This window comes from Podarcis melisellensis (genome assembly GCF_964234715.1).
Source record: "Podarcis melisellensis genome assembly, chromosome: 5".
NCBI classification, from domain to species: domain Eukaryota; kingdom Metazoa; phylum Chordata; class Lepidosauria; order Squamata; family Lacertidae; genus Podarcis; species Podarcis melisellensis.
Genome location: NC_138537.1, coordinates 30,620,695 through 30,643,720, shown reverse-complemented (window position 1 = coordinate 30,643,720; position 23,026 = coordinate 30,620,695). Strand labels below are relative to the sequence as shown.

Genomic DNA, 23,026 nt, shown 5'->3' with positions numbered 1-23,026 from the left:
TGCATGGCCCTGGCACCGAAATTTGTGGGTGCCCTGCCCCTTCATGGGAGTTAGCTCCTATGGTCGCGCCCCTTCCCCGAATATGAGCGCCCGTGTGATCGCATATCTCCGAAATTGTGCGTTTGGAAGTGCCTCCTCCGCTGCTAATGCCCTCCCGCGAAGTGGGACTACTGATTTAGTAGCCAATATTTTCTAACATCTGCGTTTGCATTATTTTTATTATTTTATTATTATATAATAATTCTCAACCACGGAGAACCTTCTCTGGTCCCAGTACCTCCCCAGTCCTGCCATACTGTCTACACCAGCCTTTCCCATGGCTATACATCTCCAAGCCTCTTTCTCTCTTCTGTGCCAAATATTTTCTCTTGGGGCATATATCCACTTGCTCCATTTCAGCTACCCTCTGGGAAACATATAAGGGATGGGGGGCACAAGTAATTAATGAGGCTGGAACCCTAAACATCAGCAGCCACCCTGCAACACTGGGGCTGGAGGAGAAACTTGGTTTCACAGGTGCCAATAGGGCACCAATCAAATACACTTTGATTTGCTTAAAGTGTATTAGAACATGGACTGATTCCTCAGGAGCCATCATGATGTGAAATAATCAGCAACATTTGTGCTAACTGCATCAGTTATTCTACTTCTGGGAACTTGGATTCTGACATGTACTCAGCTCTATACTAAATCTTCTGAAAACAAAATTGCCTTGCAGTCTCTATCTTATTAGTGTGGGATGTGAAACACATAGCAGTTAAAGATAGCAGTTAAACACATAGCAGTTAAGTACAACATTCCTAGAGTGAACATAAGGAGGAATGTTTGCAGCAGCCCGTATGTAAACTTTCTGTTTCCTCCTAGGCTGGGGCAAACTTCCTCTGCATGTGACTAGAGATGGGCATGGCCATACCTGCCCAGGTGGCAAAAGCACCTGGGACACAGCCCCTTCCCTTTCTCTTTCTCTTTCTCTTTCTCTTTCCCTCCCTCCCTCCCTCCCTCCTCTCTCTCTCTCTCTCTCTCTCTCTCTCTCTCTCTCTCTCTCTCTCTCTCTCTCTGACTCCATTCTTAGAAAAAGCAACTTCTCTTCAGCTAGAGATGCCCTGTTGGCTTTCAGCCAACAATGGACAAAGGGATAGTTCCACGTGTATATATACTTTTGTAACCTAAGTCTGCCTCCAGGGATCCAATTGTGAACTGATGATACTGTGAGTAAACTTTCTTTTACTGACTTTAAATAAGATTATTGTGTCTATTCTTTTTAGGAGGGACAAGAAGGGATCTTACCATCATTCTTATTGAGAGACTAAAACTAGCCTGCAACAAGCTAACCACTGTGTATTAAAAAGGGGAATGCACTCTGCTAAGTAAAGGGACTTGCTAACACAAGTTAGGAAGGATATTATTAAACCATATACCCTCTCCTGCCTCCCTGAACATTCCCACAATTATTAGCCACCTTTTGGATCACTAGGGTTCATAAGGTAGCGTCCCAATCTTGTACATGTATTTTAATGTGTGATGTCTGACTGAAAGACAATGGCTGGTTGGAGTGCAGGATGCTCTCTTTAGGGCTGGGCATGAAGAATGGGGTTGCATGGATTTCCTAATTATGGAGATCCCCTTCAAAATGGGTGGGTCATGGTAGTAGGTGGAAGGTACCTCTGGCCAATGCCACCGTCTAGGTGTGTAGACTAGTAAAACAAGGAACATCTTATGACACCATGCCTCAGTCTCCAGAGCAGGGTGAATCCATCGATTACGGGCGTTCCAGTATTTTTTTACAAGGAAATATTGATCTCAGCACCTGATTTAGGGAGGTGTGGGTGGTTCCCCCACCCAGGATGCTGAGCCAAGCGGGCACAAAAATGAGAAGATCCATGGGTCACGTTCACTGCATGTATGGTGTTAAAGGAAAATATTATGAAAATTATGTATAGATGGTACTTAACCCCTGTAAAACCAGCAAAGATTTATCAAAATAGTGATAATCTATGTTGGAAATGTAAAGAAAAAGAAGGTACCTTTTAGCATATGTGGTGGACCTGCCCCAAGGTGAAAGACTTCTGGGAGAAGATTTATAATGAATTGGAAAAAATGTTATTAAGAAAGCAGAAGCCTTTCTTCTTGGAATAATAGGTCTGGAATTGCCCAAGAAAGATGCTAGATTGTTTCTGTGTGCCACAACTGCTGCTAGGATTTTGTTGGCCAAAAATTGGAAAACACAAGAAGTGCCAACAGTGGAGTGGTGGCAGATGAAGATAATGGACTTTTGGTAGCTAGCTGACCTGACCGGAAGAGTCCGCGACCAGAAGGAGGAGGAGCACCAGGAGGAATGGATGAAATTTAAAGACTATTTAGCTAAATATGCTAAGATAACTTAAATAGAAATACTTGCAAGTACCAGATTGGCTTAGGATTTAAATATGTGATGTTATAGAATAATATGTTTAAAGTTAATATGAAAAGAAAGAAAGATGTTAATTGACCAAGTAAAGTTTATGAAAAATTAGTTTTGGAAAACTGTTACAATTGTATACATTGAAACTCAGCCAGGGGGATTCGAGGAAGTCACCTAAAAATGTTAGCAAAAGCGGAACTATTATAATTAGGATTTGTGTCTGGTTCTTCGTTTATGTTTGTTATAAATTTGGAAAATCAATAACAAAAAATGAAAAAAAAACCAAAATTGAGAAGATCCATAATTGAGAAGATCCATTTGGGGGCACCAAATGCTGGCCTCACACAGGGCATCATATTATGAAAGATTACCTTAATCTGCCCCTGCTTGATCTAACTTCCAATGTTTTCTATGCAGCCAGCCTCTAACCAGGGCCAGACACTGGGAAAGCACTCGGCTCTGGATCAGATGAAAAGGAGAGGTGCTGATGAGTGTCACCATAGTACTGATAGCTCCTGAACACCATGTGTTCATACGGTCTCACTCAATGGCCTCATCTATGCATAGAACAGAACAGGGAGCAAAACCAAGGAATCACTCACAGTCCAGAGGTATAACCACACACAGAGAAATGTATCTGACTCAACTTTCATGTATTGTTGCCATTAAATACTTATTCATTCCTAATAATAAATTAACAAGCTAATGAGGTTAAAACATAAACTGGGCACTGAAAGACATACCCTGCAATGCACAAAAATACTTGCATATCAAGTGCTAATTAGCAGGTTGCACAATCACTGGTGACATTTTTAAATGTACAATAATCGCTTATGAAAGAGAGCAGTTAAGTAAAAATCCAAATCTGAAGGGTACAAAAAGTAGCTTAGGTATAAATCTGTATTATAGCATTTAAGCATGTCAAGAAGGAGAAACCACCCTAAGCACATTATAAAGGGGCTATCCTATGCACAAGATGCTGGTGTAATGTTAAGCTCAGTCAGGGTTAAGTATGGCGGATCCAAGCTTCATTCTGGAGCAGGGCTACTGCCGACTGAGGCAGCCTAAGACTGGCAGAGGGAAAACAAACCATAGTTACACCACTCTTTTTGCCAGTTTAATTGATGTCAGGGTCCCAGGTCACATGACCAAGTTGAATGGGCTTAAGATCAAGCCCAAATCCCTGCTCTATGGTCCCACCCCCATAAGCCTTTCCAGGGCTTGACACTGGCTTAAGACCTGCTAGGCTCCACTTAGCTGGCTTTGTCCTGGCTGAGCTGGAATGAGGGAGACAGAATATCTCTGTCTGAGCTGGGGATAGGGAGCTACACCAGCACAGCCTGACTGCACCAGGAATCTCCTAGCTCAGCTAGAGATCCACTGGTTCCTGACCATGTTCATCCCGCCAGATCTTGCTATAGGATTGCTCCTTTGATGTGCAAAGAATGCTTTTCTTTTTCACTTATTATGATTCAGGTCTATCACACAAATAAGATGCCAGTGCACATTAGAATACATATCTCATTCAAAGCAACACAGTGTAAACAGGCTATCCTCACTCACATGTCCATTCAGTTGTGATTTCAGTGCTGGTTCTCAAGGCAGCAAGCAACACACAATTACTTGTAGAGTATAAAATATGTTTTTTAAAAACTCCCTATCAGTGAATACTTTGCTACAGAAGGAGTGATCACCCATGATAAGCGATGCCCGTCTATGATTAGCAGCCTTCACCACTAATGGAAACTGGAAGAAGGGGAGTGATTTATTTTGCTTTTGTGTAGTAGCAAAAAAAACCCCAAGAACGTGCCCACATATCACAATGGTACAAAAATGGTAAATATTTCCATCCAAACCTTTCCAATTCTATGTGGATTGTATTGGTTGCCGGTGGTCTACTTGTAACATCAAATGGTAGCTTCAGTTGCATGGTAAGCTTCAGTTGCATAGACTCCATGTGCCTGTTATAATGAATAGACAAATCTGGGACTTGCGTACACCCCTATAATCCATAGAAATCCACCTAACTGCCTCACAACTAGCCAGCCTGCCTTCTACAAGGCAGCTGGTGAGGAGAAGAGAAAGCATCTCTAGTAGTCCCATTCAGAGCCAACATGGAAAGAGTTTATAAGTTTTGGTTCCTGTGCAAGACTCATTCAGTGGGCCATCTCTGGGAGTGCTAATGATTTTCTCATGAGACCTTGTGAAACAATCTGACTTTTTGCAAAGTCTCGTTAGAGCATCCCCACCTTGCCTGAGAATAGCTAAAAGCACATACGTTGAAAGTGTGTAAGAAGCAGGCATAGTGTAACGACAGAATCCAGTTGAGCTGACTTACCTTTAACATAGGTCTATGGGCCTATATTTAAGAATAAGCCAGCTATCCCCAGCCAATTATTCAGTCAGCAGCAAACAAAAACAAAGCCTGATAAAGATTAAATAATCGATCATAATCACACACACTTTAGGGCTTCTCTACACAGAAAAAGCCAGTCATATGGTAATGCAGTTCCTGGACATTTCAAATTTCAGTTGGGAGGTGGGACAAAAAAAATGGAAGTCCCCTTCACATCGATAGCTGTAGAGATTCCCTGACATCAAATTTTCTTTGTGAAGGGAGATTTTATAAATGGGAGGGTATATGTATGTATGTATGTATGTATGTATGTATGTATGTATGTATACACACACACATACATATAATGGGAAGGTATTTTATCATTTGAGTCTCACATCAGCCTGAAGTGGTACAGTCCAGGAGCAATTTTACCATGCTTGAGAGACATGTAGACAAAATCTATGTCGCATGCATGTTCAGAAGAAATTCACATATGTGTGTTCATCACTATTTCTGCAGCTTCACACACAAACCTAATTTGAGTACTGGCAACTGAATGTGTGAACTATGTCTGAGGTGAGATCACTGTTCTGAAGATTCTACTGGTGATTCTACATCTGTAATGGTTTGTTTACATTTGAAAGTCACCACAACACTGCAGCCATGAGCATGCATGTTTGAACAAGGCCTATGTGACTTTTTGGTGGCAGTAGCCCTTTTAACTTTAGCATCAAGCAATGGCTTGCACATGTGAATTAGCAATCACATATTAATTGCCACAGACAGAACTTTAGTATTATCTACTTTGAAAACACACACAGTATTTTCAGTGGGGAAAAGGCATGCATTCTTCAGAGAGCCCCCAAATATATGATGAATCAATACAACGAAAGGCTGGTACCTGGATGTCTGACCCACCCAACCCAAAAAGTGCATTTGGTGCAAAAATAACAAAAAAACCCAAAACAAATCAGTAGCTCACTTTTAGTATTTTTCCCTGGGTGTACTTAAAAAACAACTACTGATCTCTATACTCTGGCTTCTCTTCAGATCCTATTATTCTATAGCACTTGTTATTCTAAAGTGCTTCCTCTCCTCAACAGGTGTGGTCCACATCCTGATAAAGCTATTGACAAATGTGTCTCATTGATTTGTATGGACCTGGATAACACCCAACATAGCATCTATCTTAGTTCCAGTTCTAACAGCTCGTGGTCTCCACCTCCTCATTGTCCATCCCCACTGCACTCTATAAACTGAGGGCTTTCTGTCTGCATTGGGGAACCTTATCTACTTGTCTGCCTCTTCTTTTTGTGTCCTATCTTCTGGATTGTAAGCTGAGGGAAGGCACTGTCTTGCTTTTATTGATGTGGAGTAATACTACTACTACTACTACCATAAATTGTTTATACCCCACCCATCTGGCTGGGTTTCCCCAGCCACTCTGGGCGGCTTCCAACAAAATATTAAAAATACAATAATACAACAGACATTAAAAACTTTCCTACACAGGGCTGCCTTCAGATGCCTCCTCTGCAAGCCTTTATTTATTTATTTTTGGCTGAAGGGTAAGGCAGACGTTCTTTAAACAAATAAATAACTAAATACTTGCTGGTTATGATAAATAGTCTTAAGGAACTTTAAACACTGCTTTTTTAAAAAAAACGAATAAAGTGCCAAACAATTGGTCAGAAACTCAAAAGATGCAGAGTAGTATCTCCCTATATACATAAGAACGTAACATGTTGGTGGCCATGCCAACTGCAGCATGAGAAACAACAGGCCAGCCCAGGCACAGTGTTTAATAGAGCCTTGGTTAAATGTGCCCACAGCAAGGTTTAATGGAGGGCTGAGGAGCCCTTAACCCAGCAGTTTAGCAGCTCACTGGGCAAAGCACCTCATGTCCCCATTAAACACACCTGTAGGGAGGAGGGGCATTTCACAGAGCAGTTTAGTGAGCCCTGTTAAACCTTGAGTTGGGTGGGGTTGACAAGCTAATGGGCAGATGGGAGCTCACATCCAGCCACTCCCACATCTCCTTCAGACCTTCACTGAAATCTGAAAACTCTGTGCTTCACTTTGAAGTCCTGACCTCACTATGACATCAGGGATTGACAATTGGACAGCATGGGGGTGGAATGAGCTCAGTGAGTGAGTGGAAGGAGCTGGGGGAAAATTTTGGGAAGGTGTAAAGAGTAAGTGGAGTTGACAAGAAGAGTGAGCACCAGTGGAACACCTAGGTGATGATGACAGCAACAGCTCTAGCTCTGCTTTATCTATTTGATTGTGTAGTTGGAGCGGGAGGTGAACTGTCCTCTTCATTGTCTTACAGGTGCAGTGGAAGGGCATTTCCTCTGAACACATACAACCCCTAACACCAAGCCACTTGCTCAGCCTTATCCAGGTTTTTCTTATTTGGGAATAGTCTCATTCAAATACTGTACATGTGCAGAGCCATCTTTCCCATGGGGCTTAGTGGTGCGTCGCGCCAGGGCGCTGGCCTCTCAGGGGTGCTCCAGTGAGTGGGGGAGCTGTGTGGCTTTGCAAGTGGCTTCCCCTTTCCCGGCATGCCTGCTAGCTGTGCCCTGCCAACCATATGGCTGGCGGGTGTGCAGCTTGCCTCCCAAGCCTCCTCAAGAGGAGAGCGATCCCGGCAGAGGCTTAGGATGGAAGCTGCGCCCCACCAACCATATGACTGGCAGGCACACAGCTTCCCTCCCAAGCCTCTACAGGGATTGCTCTCCTGCAGGAGCATGGGGGAGAGTTGCACCCCACCCAATGGCTGGCAGTTTGCAGCTTCGCCCCTCCCCCACTATCTGTGGTAATTTGGGGGTGCTAGGCAAATATTTGCACCCAGCGCTGCATCCGCTAAAGAAATGGTAACATAAGAAATGGCAGTTTTACACATTTCTTATTTGCATTTCATAATGCTAGCTCCAATTCTTTGCTCATCTCTGTGGAAATATGAATGGCAAAGAAATCCCAAGGAACAGTAAGTGGGTCTGGTTTTGCCACACCTTACACATCAGAAAGACATACAATTGCAATGACTTTCTAACCACTTCTTTCATTTTCAAAGAACAAGAATAAAGGAATGTGACATGAAAGAGCTGCCTATTTGAATGGCCTATCCCATACCCCAGCTTTGCTCCAGCTTTAACCACAAAAATATAGCAATGCATTTGATTCTACATCATGATCAACTGCATGGGGTGCCACGCAACAAATACCACATTTCTTCAGTATGTCTTGGGGGAGCAGTGCATAATTTCTGAGAGAGGAAAGCATTTGTCTGCCTTGGAAGGTGCACCAACTAATCTAGGGTGTGCATGAGGATTGTCCTTGGAAGAAGTGAGAAAAGGCACTCTACAGAAACTCACTCTGCTTTAAACATTCCTGGAGTTTTAACTTTGGCACAACAAATAGATGGCAGGGCTAAGTCCAGTCCAGATGCAAAAAGGAACTTTGCAGGAGAGGTCATTGGCCTAAGACTTTTCCAGCCCATCATTCCTTCAGGAGGATGAAAGTTTCATTCTTTTATTTCTCCAACCTCTGGGACCCTCCCAGCTTGTGTGGCAAGCTGGGAGATTTCTTCCTCATGGCCTGCCCACAAGAATGTGGGAAGCTGCCACTGGACAAGTATTGACCACTTCACTTCTACGGAGTCTTTCCCAGCCCTACACAGAGCAAAGGGTAGCCCATAAGAAGAAGAAATCAAAAGCCACATTAAGGCAATGCTTTTATTAGACCAGAACAGTGTGGAAACTTCCAAGTTCTCCAGAACTCTTCACGCATCTAATCACATGGAAGAGCTCAAAATCTCACACACTATTTTGTGTCATTTGGGTTGGCCCAATAAATGCATTGCCCTAACGTGGATTTTGGAGTTTTCCCTGCCTACCTACTCAAGGTCCCTTTAACTAGTGCTGAAATTGTGATCTGCATGCAAAGGAGAGCTATGGACCCCTCCCTCCCCCCCAAAAAAACTTCCTACCTAGCATGCAAATCAGAAACCTTGCCAGGGGAAAAGGTGGCAACCCTGCCAAGGGTAGGAATCGCAAGTGTCCGGGTTGCCACATCTCTTGTTCTAACCAGGCTCCTATGCCTTTAATAGTCGCCCGACGTGAGAGACATTCGGAAGAGAAAGCTTTTCCCAGCCCGGCTGTGCAAATGTAGCGGGGAAGACCCCACCTGCTTAAACATCATGCAGCTTATCATGCACCGGAAATAAAGGAAGGAATAAATAAATTAAAAGCGGAGAGGCCGCCCCAACCCCGCCAGTCTAGCAGCGGCTCCTGCCCTCGGCAGCCCCGCGGCCTGCGGGAGTGCTGCGCCCCGACGCCACCTCCCTGGAGCCGCCGGCCGTCGCTCTGGCGAAGAAGATAGTCCTGGGCTCGCTCCTGGATTTGTAGCTGTACATGAAAGGCACGGTGGAGGCGAAGAGGAGCACGAGGGCGACGCCGAGGAAGATGGAGCCCGTCAGCCACTCCATCCACGCGAAGCCCAGCAGCACCATGGCCAGGAAGGTGAACACCAGGCAGACGCATCCCGCCTTCCGCCGGCAGGAGGCGCAGCAGTGGCCGTCGCCGGGGTCCTCCGAGCAAGAGGCGTCCGGGCTGCCCACGGTGATGGTGGCCGCGCCGCTGCTGCGGTCCGACGACGGCGAGGGTTGCCGGGCGGGGGGCCGGGGCACCTGCAGCAGCAGCAGGCGCTGGGCGCGCAGGTCGCGCAGCAGAGGCGCCCAGCCGCGCAGCTGCTGCAAGATGCCCTCCACCAGCTTGGTGTTGACGGGCAGGCTGTGCACGCGGCCGTCGGGCAGGGCCGTGCGGTGCCGGCACACCGGGCACGTGAGGTGGGAGTCGGGGGGGGCGCCCCGGCCGCGCGGAGAGTGCTCGCCGCCGCGCAGGTGCAGCTGCGCCAGGCAGTCCTGGCAGAAGGTGTGCAGGCACTCCAGCAGCTTGGGCGCGTGGCGCTCCAGGTCGAAGAAGTTGTAGCAGATGCGGCACTCGTACTCGCCCGAGCTGAGCAGCGCCTCGGGCTGCGGCGGCGCGGAAGGCGCCCGGATGGCAGCTTCTGCAGCAGCAGCAGGAGGAGGAGGAGGAGGAGGAGGAACAGGCTGCGCCTCGGTCCCTTTCAGCGCCTCCCCCTCCTTGCCATCCTGCCGAGCCCCTCCCTCGAGCTCGCCTGGGCTGCAGGCTTCCTGCTCTGCCTGCTGGTCCATGCTGTCCTCCTTTCCTCCGCGCATCAGGGGGCCGGGGCGGGAGATGCTCACTTTCCCCCTCCCCGGGATTCCGCGGGCTCTTCACATGCTCAGCTGGCCGCAGTTGCGCGTGATGCTCCCCCTTCCGTCCTCTCTCCTTTGCCTGGCGAAGGAGGCTTCGGCACCCCCTCGGGATGGCTTGGATCTCAGCACGACTCCCCTCCCCTCCCCCGCCTCCGGTGCCCCTCTTAAGGCTGCTTCTCCCCAGCCCGGTGATGTCACGCGGGTAGCCCCCCCTCCCGTGGCCCGAGCGGGCAGAGGCTCTCTCCGGCGGCGGCGGCCCCGCCACTCCCTCTCCGAAGCGGCCGGCCTGCCTGTGCGTGAGCTCATTTCCTCGGAGAGGGAAGCCGGAAGCTGCCGCCTGGCTTAAGGGGGCGGGTTTGGGGGGAGCACCGGGACGAGCGGAGGAAGGGGAGACGGCGGGGAGCGAGATCCGCACCGAAGTGCTGCTATGCGGGCAAGGCGTTCCACCCCCATCCCGTGTGTGCGCGCGCAAGTGCTTTCAAATGCGTGTGCATATTTATATAGGTATAACAGAGAAAGGTAAAGAGGCAAGAGAGCTTTCCCACCCCCCCGCCAGATTAGATGCACAATACATTAAATTCACTGATTCAAAACGCATTCAAATAAATTTGCCCGTCCATAGCCGCCCGTGAGTGCCAGGAGGTTCCCATGCTCCTTTGGAACCGTGTGTAAAATAAAGCTTATTTAACAGCACTATTCTTTTAGAAGTGTTATGGGAGAGAGCGAGAATCATAGAGTTGGAAAGACACTCCGTGGGTCATCTAGTTCAAGGCAGGAATCTTTTGCCCAATGCGGGGCTTGAACCCACAACCCTGAGATGAAGAGCCTCAGGCTCTACCAACTGAGCTATATATAAACGAGTCTGAAGCACGTTTTTGTGAAAGCTGCCTGCTTCTGTTGTTGTTTCTCTACCATTAGGTATCTTGCTGTTAATTTATCCACTAAGCCCCTTGTTTGTATTATTAGCCACCCTTGGTAAAAGTTTGGGTTCAGCTGTGTGAATGTTTAAATAATGGCTGCACTTAATAGAAGGCTGCAAATCATGCCATGCACAGAAGAGGGTAAAACAAACTTTTCATTATGATTTATAAAATTCAGTATTGTCAAAAAGACTGATGAGGGGGAAAGGGAAAGGGACCTGTGACCATTAGGTCCAGTCGCGGACAACTCTGGGGTTGCGGCGCTCATTTCGCTTTATTGGCCAAGTACAGCTTCCGGGTTATGTGGCCAGCATGACTAAGCCGCTTCTGGCGAACCAGATCAGTGCACGGAAACGCCGTTTACCTTCCCGCCAGAGCGGTACCGATTTATCTACTTACACTTTGACATGCTTTCGAACTGCTAGGTTGGCAGGAGCAGGGACCGAGCAATGGGAGCTCACCCCGTTGCGGGGCTTCGAACTGCCAACCTTCTGATCAGCAAGCCCTAGGCTCTGTGGTTTAACCCACAACCACCACCTAAAGGGGAACAACATTTTTTTTATTAATAGCACATACAATTTTGGCATGTATTTTTATTATTATTACCTTGGGTTGAGGGTAGATGTTCTAAGGCAGGGGTGCTTAAACAACTACCTCAGTTTCCTAAACATTGCCATCTGAAGAGGGCAGAGCATTAAGCCTAGAGCCTAAAATTACCAACTGCACATCTGTATCCCTGAGCCTGCAGTGATGCTGCTGCCTGCCACAGAACAGCCAGCACTAGACTGTATGGACCAAAGGTACCTTCTTAGACACCTTTTTGTGGCTCCACTGAGTAGCATTGTGGCTGGTTGGTTTTCATTTTTAAAGCATATAAAACATTTTGCCCCATCTTTCTTCCAGCAGATCTTAACAAGAAAAGATTGAAAGAAAATTCTAATACAAAACAAAAAAACAAAAACAAAACCCAGGATAATCTAAAGCCACAGACAACAAATAACAACATCCATTAAGACCAATTTCCAGCAACATTAGAACAATTTTCCAATCAGACTTAAAACACTTAGTGCCCAAAAGCCTTCCTAAAAATGCTTCAGGGGCATTAGCAAGAGATCAAAGCAGACTTCCCTTCAGAAAGATTTACAGAGTTACAGAAGAAAGGATCCTTCAGATATCCTGACCCCAAACCATCAAGCAGGGATGGAGAACTTGTGGCCCTTCAGGTGTTGTTAGATTCCATGTTCCATTAGCCTCGGCCAACATCTGGATGACCACAGATTACCAATCCATGCCATACATAAAGTAAACATCAGTATTTTGATTTGAAACCAACTGGAAGCTATCATCAATAACATCTATGCTCCCAACAGGCAGTCTGCTGTGAACAATTTCGGGCTAACAACTAATCCTAACCTGCCCTCATTGACAGTGCTTGGCATCATGGCTGGGCTACTACCTACTGCCCTACTGATCATAGAATCATAGAATTGTAGAGTTAGGGACCCTGAGGATCATCTAGTCCAGCCCCCTGCAATGCAGGAATATGCAGCTGTCCCATACAGGGATTGAACCTGCAAGCTTGACTTATCAGCACCATGCTCTAACCAACTGAGCTATCATGGCAGCCATGGTAGGTGAAAGAGGAATGATCAGGGCTGATGTCTTCACATGGCAGCTAAAAAAACAGCTCAGGATCTGTCCCATCCCCACCCTCCAAACACCCATGGGGTTTCCGCTGGTTCCCGCCAGCAGGGAATCTGCCACCATGGCCCTTGCCCATCTTGCAACTAGTGGGAGGCTGACTGAGCCAGAGTAGTTGGGCAGAAGGACACGTACCAAACCCACCATGCCTAGTCCAGCACAAGGGGAGGATTGTTTTGCTCTGTTATTCATTCCTTTGTGGACCTAATAAAGCTCCTGGGCACAGGAGGCAGCCTCATAGAGTGTGCTGCAGTGGTCCACATTTGAAAGCATGTGTTATCTTCAAGTTCCAGGAACTGACACACCTGGTGGAGAAGCCTAAGCTGGGCAAAGATGCATCTGGCTACAGCCATCACCTAGACACCCAAGGTTAAGTCCAGGCCCAGAACCACCCATTCCACAAATGGGGCACAAAACAGCTTAGCAGAATATCAAATAGTAGCAACATAAAATGTTACATGAGAGATCTTTCCGCCTTATTTGGAAAACTTGCAATGGCTCACTCACTGTTGCCCTTCAATCGCACACTCCATTTCCTTGGCAGATCCCGTTCTAAAGTGCTCCCTTTACACAACAGATGCAACCTACATCCTAATTGCAAGGGGCTCGTTTATTTTAATGGAACCGAATCACACTCCATGGCAGCTTTTGCTAATGTGATACAAAAAATAAGAATTTTAATTCTCTTGTTTGCCTTGGGGCAAAATGAATATTATAAAACCCATTGTGACCTATCCAAAGATGGAGAAAACAAATATGAAAGAGGCTATGACATGCTGTGACAGACACCCTCACTGAAGGTTGGTTCTGGGTAACGTGACTGATTTTATGGGTGTGTTCATAGATTTAAAAAACCCTTCCTTTTGTAACCTCAGGAGAGGTCTATGATTAACTATTTCTGGTAGTGTTTTTATTATTATTATTAAACAGCAGCAAGGTATTGTGCTTCTGTGAAGGCTGCCTGATAGCCACTCTTCCCCCATCCAGTGTGTGAAAGTATGAGAAATCACTTCTGCAACAAAACTGAATTGTTTATTTACACTCTATGAGGGTTTAAAGTGTGATAGCTTCACAAGTGAGGACAAAGCTTCTTTTAAGACACACATTCATAACAGAGAATTTCAAAGCAGCACTAATTTCCAAACCAAGTCTCAGGAAGACTTTTCCCACCTAGAATACCTATCAGTGTCCTAACTAGCAACACCTACATAGCGCCTTCCAAGATATAGCTTCCTCTCAGGGAATCCAAACTGAGTTGTACTACCTGGCTCACCCCACTTAGATAGTACAAGCTCCCAGGTCCCCACAGTAACATTTAAACCCTATCTATACCCACTGATAGGTAATCCCTGTCTGAGCCCACAGAGATAGTCAGAACCCCCCAATGCCCACACTGATGGAAAGTCCCTTCTATCCTCAGTGACAGATAGTCCCTATCTGAACCCTCTCAGTCAGAGACATCATCTGCCCACAGTGACAGAAAGTCCCTCTCTCTCACTCCTGATTTCATCAGCTCTTGATGGTGGCTCCATCACCAGAGGCTGTCCCAGGGCCTCTCCGTCACACATGCATTATTTGAAAACTAGTATGAAACCACATGCTTTAAAGACATTTTCCTGGATGTGTGGTATAGAAATGGCCCATAATATTACTGGACAAGGAGTTCCAGAGAAAACGCACAGCCACACAAAGGATCGATTCATTGCAATGAAACAATGGACATTATGTGGCACTTATAAAAGTGCCAGTTCCACAGACTTAAATGTTGAGAGGCTAATGTGTTCCTGTAAGCAAACTGGCCCCATTGGGCTCTGAAGGTAACACATTGGTAAGGTTATTTATAAGCATTTCAACAATTTAACCTCTCACTTCTGAACTCTCCATGACACACCCCTTCCCCCCACCCAAAAAACTGAATGACATCAGAGGGAGCTTATGCTGTGTACAAAAGGACTGCAGTTATGACAGTCACAATCAAACATATTTAAATACCATAAATATTACAGAGAAAAAACAGCACACTGAAGCATGCATTCTAAGCATGGGGTGTTCCCTCCTTCTGCATAATCTAAAATGAATGTTTAAAAGGACCCTTGAATTCAAGCTCCCATGTACAGCCTTTTATTTTACAAGTTGCATACAAGCAAACCCTAGCGATAGTCACGAGGCTAACAGGCTGCAAATGTTACACAGTTTTCCAAAGTTCAAATCATGCATATGAAATCTCAGATTCAGACAGGAATATCTTAGAGCATTTATAGTTTTAAATCTCAAAGCACAGCAAGCAGGACTTCAGATTAAGCAGCATTTGGAGTTTTACTTTCAAAAGGCATTACGTGTAAACCTAAGGTAGATATGTTTGGAACAGTTACAATGCAAAATATACAGTTACATATCATCTGAGTATACATGTTCAGTTTACAGAGCTCCTTTACATAGCATTTATTGAAATACTTTATTGTCACTTGTACAACTTGTATACAGTGAGTTTACACTGTAGTCTCCTTAATCTTTACCTTATTTCTCTTTATTTATTTAGTTTAGCATTACATTTATATTCTACCTTCCCTCCAAGGAACTCAAGGCAGTATAATACATAGTTCGCCCCCTTATTCAGACCATCCATTGAGCTTCATGAATGGAGCCATGAACCCAGGTCCTAGTCCAATATACTGACTCACTCAAAGGGGTCAGCAAATGTACAGCACACTCTGACACAGCAACTTGGAAACTAAAGGAGCTTCAAGACACACTGGGCCATTGTCATAGTTTTCCTTAGGAAATTAGGTGGATCTAAGGCATTTCCCCCTTCCCTCTTGGAAATAAGCTGGGAGAATTGCAACTGGAACTTTGCCCACAAGGCACTCTGACTCCCAGACCTCATTTGGTGTAGCTGCTTCTTCATAAACAAGAATGGGGTTTATATTTGCTTTAGGCACTCATTGTTGTTCAAAGTTCTAACAAGACCGGGAGACTCTAACCTCAGTGAGATACCTACTGCATGCTCAAAATGTTGTACAGAAACACAATAGTCCATGTTCAATTTATTAAATTTTATCCCTGCAACTTGGTAGGTTATGAGTTTGAGGTAAAGGGTTGTTAACCAGCGGCCCTTCCATCTACAGATACATACTACAACTTCCATCATCCCTGACTTTTATTATTCTGGGTAGGAGCTGGTGGGAGCTGCAGTCTCACAACAACTGGAGGGTCCCTGTTTCCCCATCCCTACTTTTGATCAACACAATGATCCATTTAAATTCCAGTGGATACACAGCTCCAAAGTTAGAAAATTCTTTTTTTTTTAAAGAAAAAAATGCAAATTGCATCTGTTGTGGGAGTGATAATGGGATCAGGCCACACATGAATTGAGGCTATGACAACCCTCTTTCTTCCTCTGCTTCAGTCCTGAGGAAAATCAGCTATTTGCTTTGGTGAGGGGCTTCCTTTGGTTGCAAGTCCCCACTTGCATATATTTAGCAATCTCAGTTCTTTGAGTGCTAGTCCTTATGTAGTACTCTATGTACCCAAAAAGGCACCGTCCATGCAGAAGAGGGAGCTTTGAGCAGGTTTAGGGGAAGCCCAAGGCTTGCAGAAGTATAGAAAGAACATCGCAGGGAGGACAGCAGTGGAATGCTGACTGGATGTTGCCAAGAGGGAAGGAAAACCAGGGGAGGAGTAGAAATGGACTGGATTGTCCTGGAAGAAGACAGGGCTGCAGCTAGTCAGCCATGAGCAGAAGCACTTCATGCTGCAACCTTTTGTTGCAGGTTCCCCTTGTAGACATTAATAGCAAAATCAGTTCTTCGGGTGTTGGTTCTTATGCAGCCAAAGTGTCATTACCAAGAAACAAGAAGGGGATATCAACACATTTAGGAGAAGTACAAAAAATATTTAGGGAGAAAAACTATGGGGCAAATGTCTTCCCCACCAAAAAAACAAAACGTCCAATGGAGACTGTACACACAGAATACTGTCTGACTGCTGGTGAGAAGAAGAGAAAAGAGTGGCTGGAACCCTGAAGAGGAGCATTGCCACACTGCAAGATGTCACACATACACATTTATATACATTTTCTACAATGTAACTCATGCTATAAGATGCTATTTTTGTAGATGCATCTATATGCCTTGTGGATTTTTGCATGAAAATGTTAATGATTTATATGAATGTTTAATGGTGTTTATGTTTTTAAGTATAAACCACTTTGAGATCTTGGTAACAAGTGAGTAATAAACCTATTAACAACAACACTGATAATTCTATATATGGAGACAAATCCCTTTAATTTCTGATTTCAACAGTCTTTTAAAAGTTCATTTTCTTCTCTCACAGGGCAGAAGTGAGAACTGGCCAGAGAAATCAATGGAGAAATCAAATATTTTACTGAATCTGTGATCAGGCTCCAGCCTGTTCACCCCAAAACAAAAAGGTACAAGCAAAAATAAAAGTTCACATTTAATTTATGTGAACCATTTGATTTTTTTGATTTTTTTTATTTAGTTGTGGAATATTTAAAAGTGTGCCTTTTCTGCAGGCAAGGCAGTGGAGCACTGGAACTGACTTGGAAGGACTGGGTTACACTTTGCATGAGCTGTTTTTTGGCTGTGAATAAGTGAGCCTCAACCCCACTTCTTACCAGCAATATTAACAGTAGAATACAGTGCAAAGCCATCTCAAACTAGTGTCTCTCAGAGCAGCTCCCCAGCCTTCAATAGGGGAATAATAGAGCGGACTACCTCACACAGTTGTACTGTAACCTAGGCTGACTCCCAACTTGTAACAGGCGATATGATGTAACTGGGCAACATGGGAGGGTTGTTGTACACAATGAATTCAACTCCTAACTGCAATATAATTTCAGAATTGACAGGGCTGTTGTAAACCATTATCTCTCAGCCCCAACCCCTTCCAACACGGGAATGGATGCTTTTGCATTGGTATTTGCAATGGCAGGGCAATTTTTCAAAGGATGATGATGATGATAAAGAAATGGCTTAAATGCCTCTCTTTTTATTATTTCATAGAATCATAGAATCATAGAATTGGAAGAGACCACAAGGGCCATCGAGTCCAACCCCCTGCCAAGCAGGAAACACCATCAGAGCACTCCTGACATATGGTTGTCAAGCCTCTGCTTAAAGACCTCCAAAGAAGGAGACTCCACCACACTCCTTGGCAGCAAATTCCACTGTCGAACAGCTCTTACTGTCAGGAAATTCTTCCTAATGTTTAGGTGGAATCTTCTTTCTTGTCTGGGGATGGAAAGACATTAAAATCTGTTCCATTGATTTCTACTTTTATCTCCCACTTGTACTGGAGGTGTGGGGTTCACATTACAATGAGAGTCAGAAAATGGGAACCACCCAAAGTCTTGTGGCATTTTCAAGATTAACATATTTATTATAGATCATCTGCTGCCTTAGACGGAGCATAAAGTGCCCCTCTCCAAATTCAGGGTGCACAGTCAAGTGATTTTGGCAGCTTAGGCAGAAACACCAGCATGGACCTCCTTTCCCGCTCCCGGGCAATAAAAAAACATAACAATCGTTGCTGAGTGTACATGGCTCCCCTAATAGGGCCAGCCTATTAGGCAGAGTGAGGTGTGGGCAGGGAGCAGTGGGATGGTGCTGAAGGGCAGAGCTGTGCATGCCATCCAGCCCCGTCCCGCCCTGGCAAACACCCTTTCAGCTAGTCTGCTGTCCCTTCACCAGTGCTGCTGCTAGCCTGGTTGTTTCTGTGCGTGGAATGGAAAGGCTTCCCATTCGGCTGGCCACCGTGAGAATAGGATGCTGGTCTGCGATGGGCCATTGACCTGATCTAACAGGTCTCTTCTTACGCTCTTTGCCTAACGGTAGGGCCGGTCCCCATTAAGCCCCTTTATGGGCCAGAAGTCCACCAGCACGTCTTCAGATGCAAGAACCTAAAAGGGAAGGACCAGGCAGGGTGGGCAAGGAGGGGATTCCCTCTGGTATCTCCTGATCTCTGTGTAGCAGAGGATGAGGCAACAGGGCAGGATGCAGCAGAGGGAGGCCCCCAGGATTAGGACCCACGGGCTCCAGTTCCACAGCAGAGCGCTAATGAACGCTATGGAGAAGAACGCCCCGAAGAGGAGGCAGAAGGCGACCCACACCCAAGGAATTTTCTCCACGAGCCGCTGGGGGCGCCCGTGGCAAGTGTGGCATCCCGAGCCCGGCTCCGCTTCTCCGTCGGGAACTGCAGAAGGAAGCGGCTGGGGCGCCGTCCCGTCGCTGCTGCTCCTGCCGCCGCCCTGGTCCGGCAGGGGGCGCTGCTGGGCAGGCTGGGCCGCCGCTTGCGAAGGCCGAACAGGCTGCAAGGGCTTTGGAGGCAGCGGGCAGCTTGTGGCGGCCAGTGCGCGGTCGACGGGCAGGTTGGACACGCGGCCGTCTGGCAGGGCTGTCCGGTGCCTGCAGAGCGGGCAAGTGATGGTGGCCGCGCCGGGGTTACTGTGGCGGTGGCCGCGCCTGCAGCGCTCGGCTTGGTGTACCTGGCTCAGGCAATCCAGGCAGAAAGTGTGGAGGCACTCGAGCTGTCGGGGCGGGCGGCACTCCACGTCGAAAGGGCCATAGCAGATTCGGCATTCCTCCGTCCTGGGAGGAGCAGACATCCCCGCCGGCTCCCCTTGGGGACCTCCCGGCTCCCCATCCGGACCTGCTTTGGCCTCCAAGCTGTTGTCGCCGCAATCGTCTGCGGTGTCGTCCATCGTCTCATCCGAGGGGGTGGGGCGCCTCTCAGGAAACCCCCTGCCCTGCTCGGCCTTCCTCTCGGCTGGCTCGGCTCCACGGGAAAAGGGGGTGGTGGGAAAAACCACAGCTCCGTGGGTGGAAAAGCAAATGCTGGGCGGGGGGGGGGGGGTATTGGCGGCGGCAGGGCGCTGAAGCCAAAACAGGTGGTCGTCTCTCTGTCCCTCTCTCAATGCATTTCAGCTTGCGTGGTTCCCCCTCCCCCGTCACTGCTTCCGGGTCTCTTGGATAGTATAGCGGTCCTTTCCAAGTGTAGCCACAGGATGCTCCCCCTCCCCCTCCATCATGAGCTAGTCGATGATGTCATTCGAGGGGGTTCTGCATGGATTGCGGACATGCCAAGCAGTGATTCCAGCGTCAATTCCCGGAAACGATCATTCACTATGTAACCCTTCCATCTCCTTCCTTTCCCTGCGGATAGAAAGCCTGCATGTGGCAGGGATTTTGGTTGTTTTTTTTAAAAAAACAACACACACACACACACACATTTGAATTTCGATAAAGGAGGGCTGGCTCTCCGGACGTTCTGTGAAAGTTTGCGATATCTGTTAATTTTTTGGAACCCCTCCTAAAATCTGAAGGTGGGAAGAAGGCCCAGAAAATCACCCACTTGCTCAAGGCAGGACTGGGGAACCTACCGCCCTCCAGATGTTGTTGGAGTCCAACTCACATCATCATAGAATCATAGAATTGGATGGGACCCTAAGGGTCATCTAGTCCAACCCCCTGCAATGCAGGAATTTCAACTAGCTCATACATGACAGAGGGACATCCAACCTCTGCTTAAAAACCTCACATGGAAGCCTGTTCCACTGTCAAACAGCTCTTACCGTCATAAAGTTCTTCCTAGCGTTCAGTCAGTATCTCCTTTCTTGTAACTTGAATTCATTGGTTCCGGTCACAACCTCCAGAGCAGGAGAAAACAATATTGCACCATCTATCGTATGGTAGCCCTTTAAATAAACAGTGGTACCTTGAGTTACATATGCTTCAGGTTACACATGCTTCAGGTTACAGACTCCGCTAACCCAGAAATAGTACCTCAGGTTAAGAACTTTGCTTCAGGATGAGAACAGAAATCGTGCTCGGCGGTGCGGCAGCAGCAGGAGGCCCCGTTAGCTAAAGTGGTGCTTCAGGTTAAGAACAGTTTCAGGTTAAGAACGGACCTCCGGAATGAATTAAGTACTTAACCCACTGTATGAAGATGGCTACCATATCTCCACTCACTGTCCTCTGGCCAGGGAAGACGAGAGTTGAAGTACACCACCACCACAGGGCCAGAGGTTTCCATCCCTCTGAGAGTGCACAGTAGGAAGAGCATTGTGGTTCGTTTTGGCTCCCATCCACATTCTTTCAGTTCTGCCTTACTACTCATGTGGTTCAAAGAGCTGCCCCTTCAATATTATTAAAGCAGCCAAACCTTCAATCAAATCCAGTGTACCTGTACATCCTCTACCCCATCTTTTCTGATGAAAGTGGCATTCAGATCCCGAATAGCTAACCTGGTTTGCATCTGCAACACTGGTAGATGTCGTAACCACACTATGACATTTTGTTTTGTGTCCCTGTTCTTGATTGACTAAATCTTATGACTTCTTCACACATAACTCCTGAAAGATACACTTTCTCCTGGTGATGGAGAGGAGGGGATTCATATGAGAAATGAAACTTTTTGTGTTGATTTCAGAGAAAAGATGCACAAGCTTAAACATTGTTTCAAGAGTTCTGACCAAAATTTGTCAATGAAAGACTTCTGTAAACAGGCATTAGGAGCACAGGAAAGTTGCCTTTCCTGGGACAGACCAGCTGGCCATCCCTAGCTAGCAGGAGCAGTGATCAGGAAGATGGGAGTTATAGTCCAACAGCATCTGGAGACCCAAGGTTGAGAAAGGCTGGTCTACACTAACTTGAAGAAGCTCTCCTGGGTTCCAACCCAGAGGCTGTCCCTGGCCCACTTGGAAAGCTCCTGACCGGTAGGTAGTCCTGACCAGCCCTGCCTCAGGATGTTGGAGATTTGACCTGGGACCTTTTGCATGGAAAGCATGAGCTCTACCACTGGGCTATAGTCCTTCCTCAAGGTTGGGGCAAATTCTGTGATGAAACCTAAATAAAGGCTAGCATGCTTTGTCCAACAGATTGTCACAAAATGATTTTTACTTTAAGTAAACCAGTTAGAGGTTTTCATGATTATAATAGAAACAAATAGATAAATAGGCAGGCAGGCAGGCAGATGGATAGCCTGGATAGTCATTTTAGGATGAAGTAAGTTCAACAGGTAAGTACAAATGCTGTTCCCAACCTATTATGATTTTGGCTGTGCCGTTTATGGAGAATGAGCCTATCATTGAAAAAAACAAATTGACTTCAGTTTCTCAAAGATGACAAACAGCCATTGCTTCTTTGTCCCAGAATCCAACGGTGTGACCTAATATTTGTAGCACCTGGGAGGAACTTTTTCAGCCTACAGTCTCCTTCCTGGGCCTAAATCTACAAGCTGATCTCATGGATGCAACACCAGCTTTACACCCGTCTCCCCCTTCTTGTGTAGCATCTTGCCTAACTACAAGATCTGGAGAACTTGAAAGCTTGTCACATTTTAGGGATATTTGGGACATTCCCAATAAAGATGTTGCCTAGCTGTGCATTTTGGAATTCTTTTCATAATTCAGCCTAATGCAGATACTTTTGCTCTCTTTTTCATTGGTTGTGGACTTTCATGAGAGAATATTAATGCTGCTTCATGGTTGGTATGTTTGGAAGGTGGAAGGTGCAGAGAAACAGTTTTGTGGGAGTTTGAATCTGAACCGCTGGGTTTTTAGTTGGATGGCTTTCAAAGAGGATTAGACAGATTCATGGAAGAGAAGGCCAACTATTGCTACTAGCCACTACCTCCACAGTCAGACACATTGATACTTCTGAAAACCAGTTGCTGGGAAATGCAGGAGGGGAGAGGGCTCTTGTGCTCGGGTCCTGTTTGTGGACTTCCCACAGGCATCTGGTTGTCCATCATGAATACAGGATGCTGGACTAGATAGGCCACTGGCCTGATCCAGCAAACGCCTCTTATGTTCTTAGCTGGACTGTAAAAAGCCTGGGAGGCTGCAGGAATCCTACTGTTCCGGGAATCTGATGTGGAAACGGTGGGCGGTTTTAAACTTAATGGTTATGCCTGTACAGTCATTTCTAGCTGTGCAATGTAACTTCTTCACACACACACACCCTAAATATGCTATTGGGTTTCTCCAACCCTCTGGAGCAGATTCGGGGACACAAAGTGAGAAAGAAATAAAATCCTGTAATGCTAACTCTGGGCTTTTCATTGCTTGGGGAAATGAGAAGTGCATTACTACACATAACAGGAATGAACAACACGCACTTTCAGTCATTTTATTTTCTTTAATACTGTACATGGTTGGTTTGTTTTTAAATGGCTTATTGCATGATCCAGGGAGTAGCCTCCTAACTGGATTTAGAATTGCAGAGAAAGAACTGAGATTGCAAAGGAAGAAGGATTGAATGTGCTACTATTCCCACCTCAACAACCACACCCTAACCACAGCTGCCGGCAGCAAAGGAGCATCAGGGACTTCTTACTCATGAGTAGGCTGATGACTCTGG

At 46.3% G+C, this 23,026-nt stretch overlaps 2 protein-coding genes across 2 annotated transcripts; both read right to left on the bottom strand.

The window, feature by feature from the left end:
- Positions 1–7,788: 7,788 nt before the first annotated feature.
- On the bottom strand, positions 7,789–10,323 carry LOC309370116 (RING finger protein 228-like). The gene has a single exon (XM_081911520.1). The coding sequence runs from the start codon at positions 9,982–9,984 to the stop codon at positions 9,022–9,024; it is 963 nt and encodes a 320-aa protein (XP_081767646.1). The 5' UTR covers positions 9,985–10,323; the 3' UTR covers positions 7,789–9,021.
- Positions 10,324–18,364: 8,041 nt separating this feature from the next.
- LOC309370095 (uncharacterized protein) lies at positions 18,365–19,750 on the bottom strand. The gene has a single exon (XM_081911509.1). The coding sequence runs from the start codon at positions 19,366–19,368 to the stop codon at positions 18,568–18,570; it is 801 nt and encodes a 266-aa protein (XP_081767635.1). The 5' UTR covers positions 19,369–19,750; the 3' UTR covers positions 18,365–18,567.
- Positions 19,751–23,026: the final 3,276 nt, after the last annotated feature.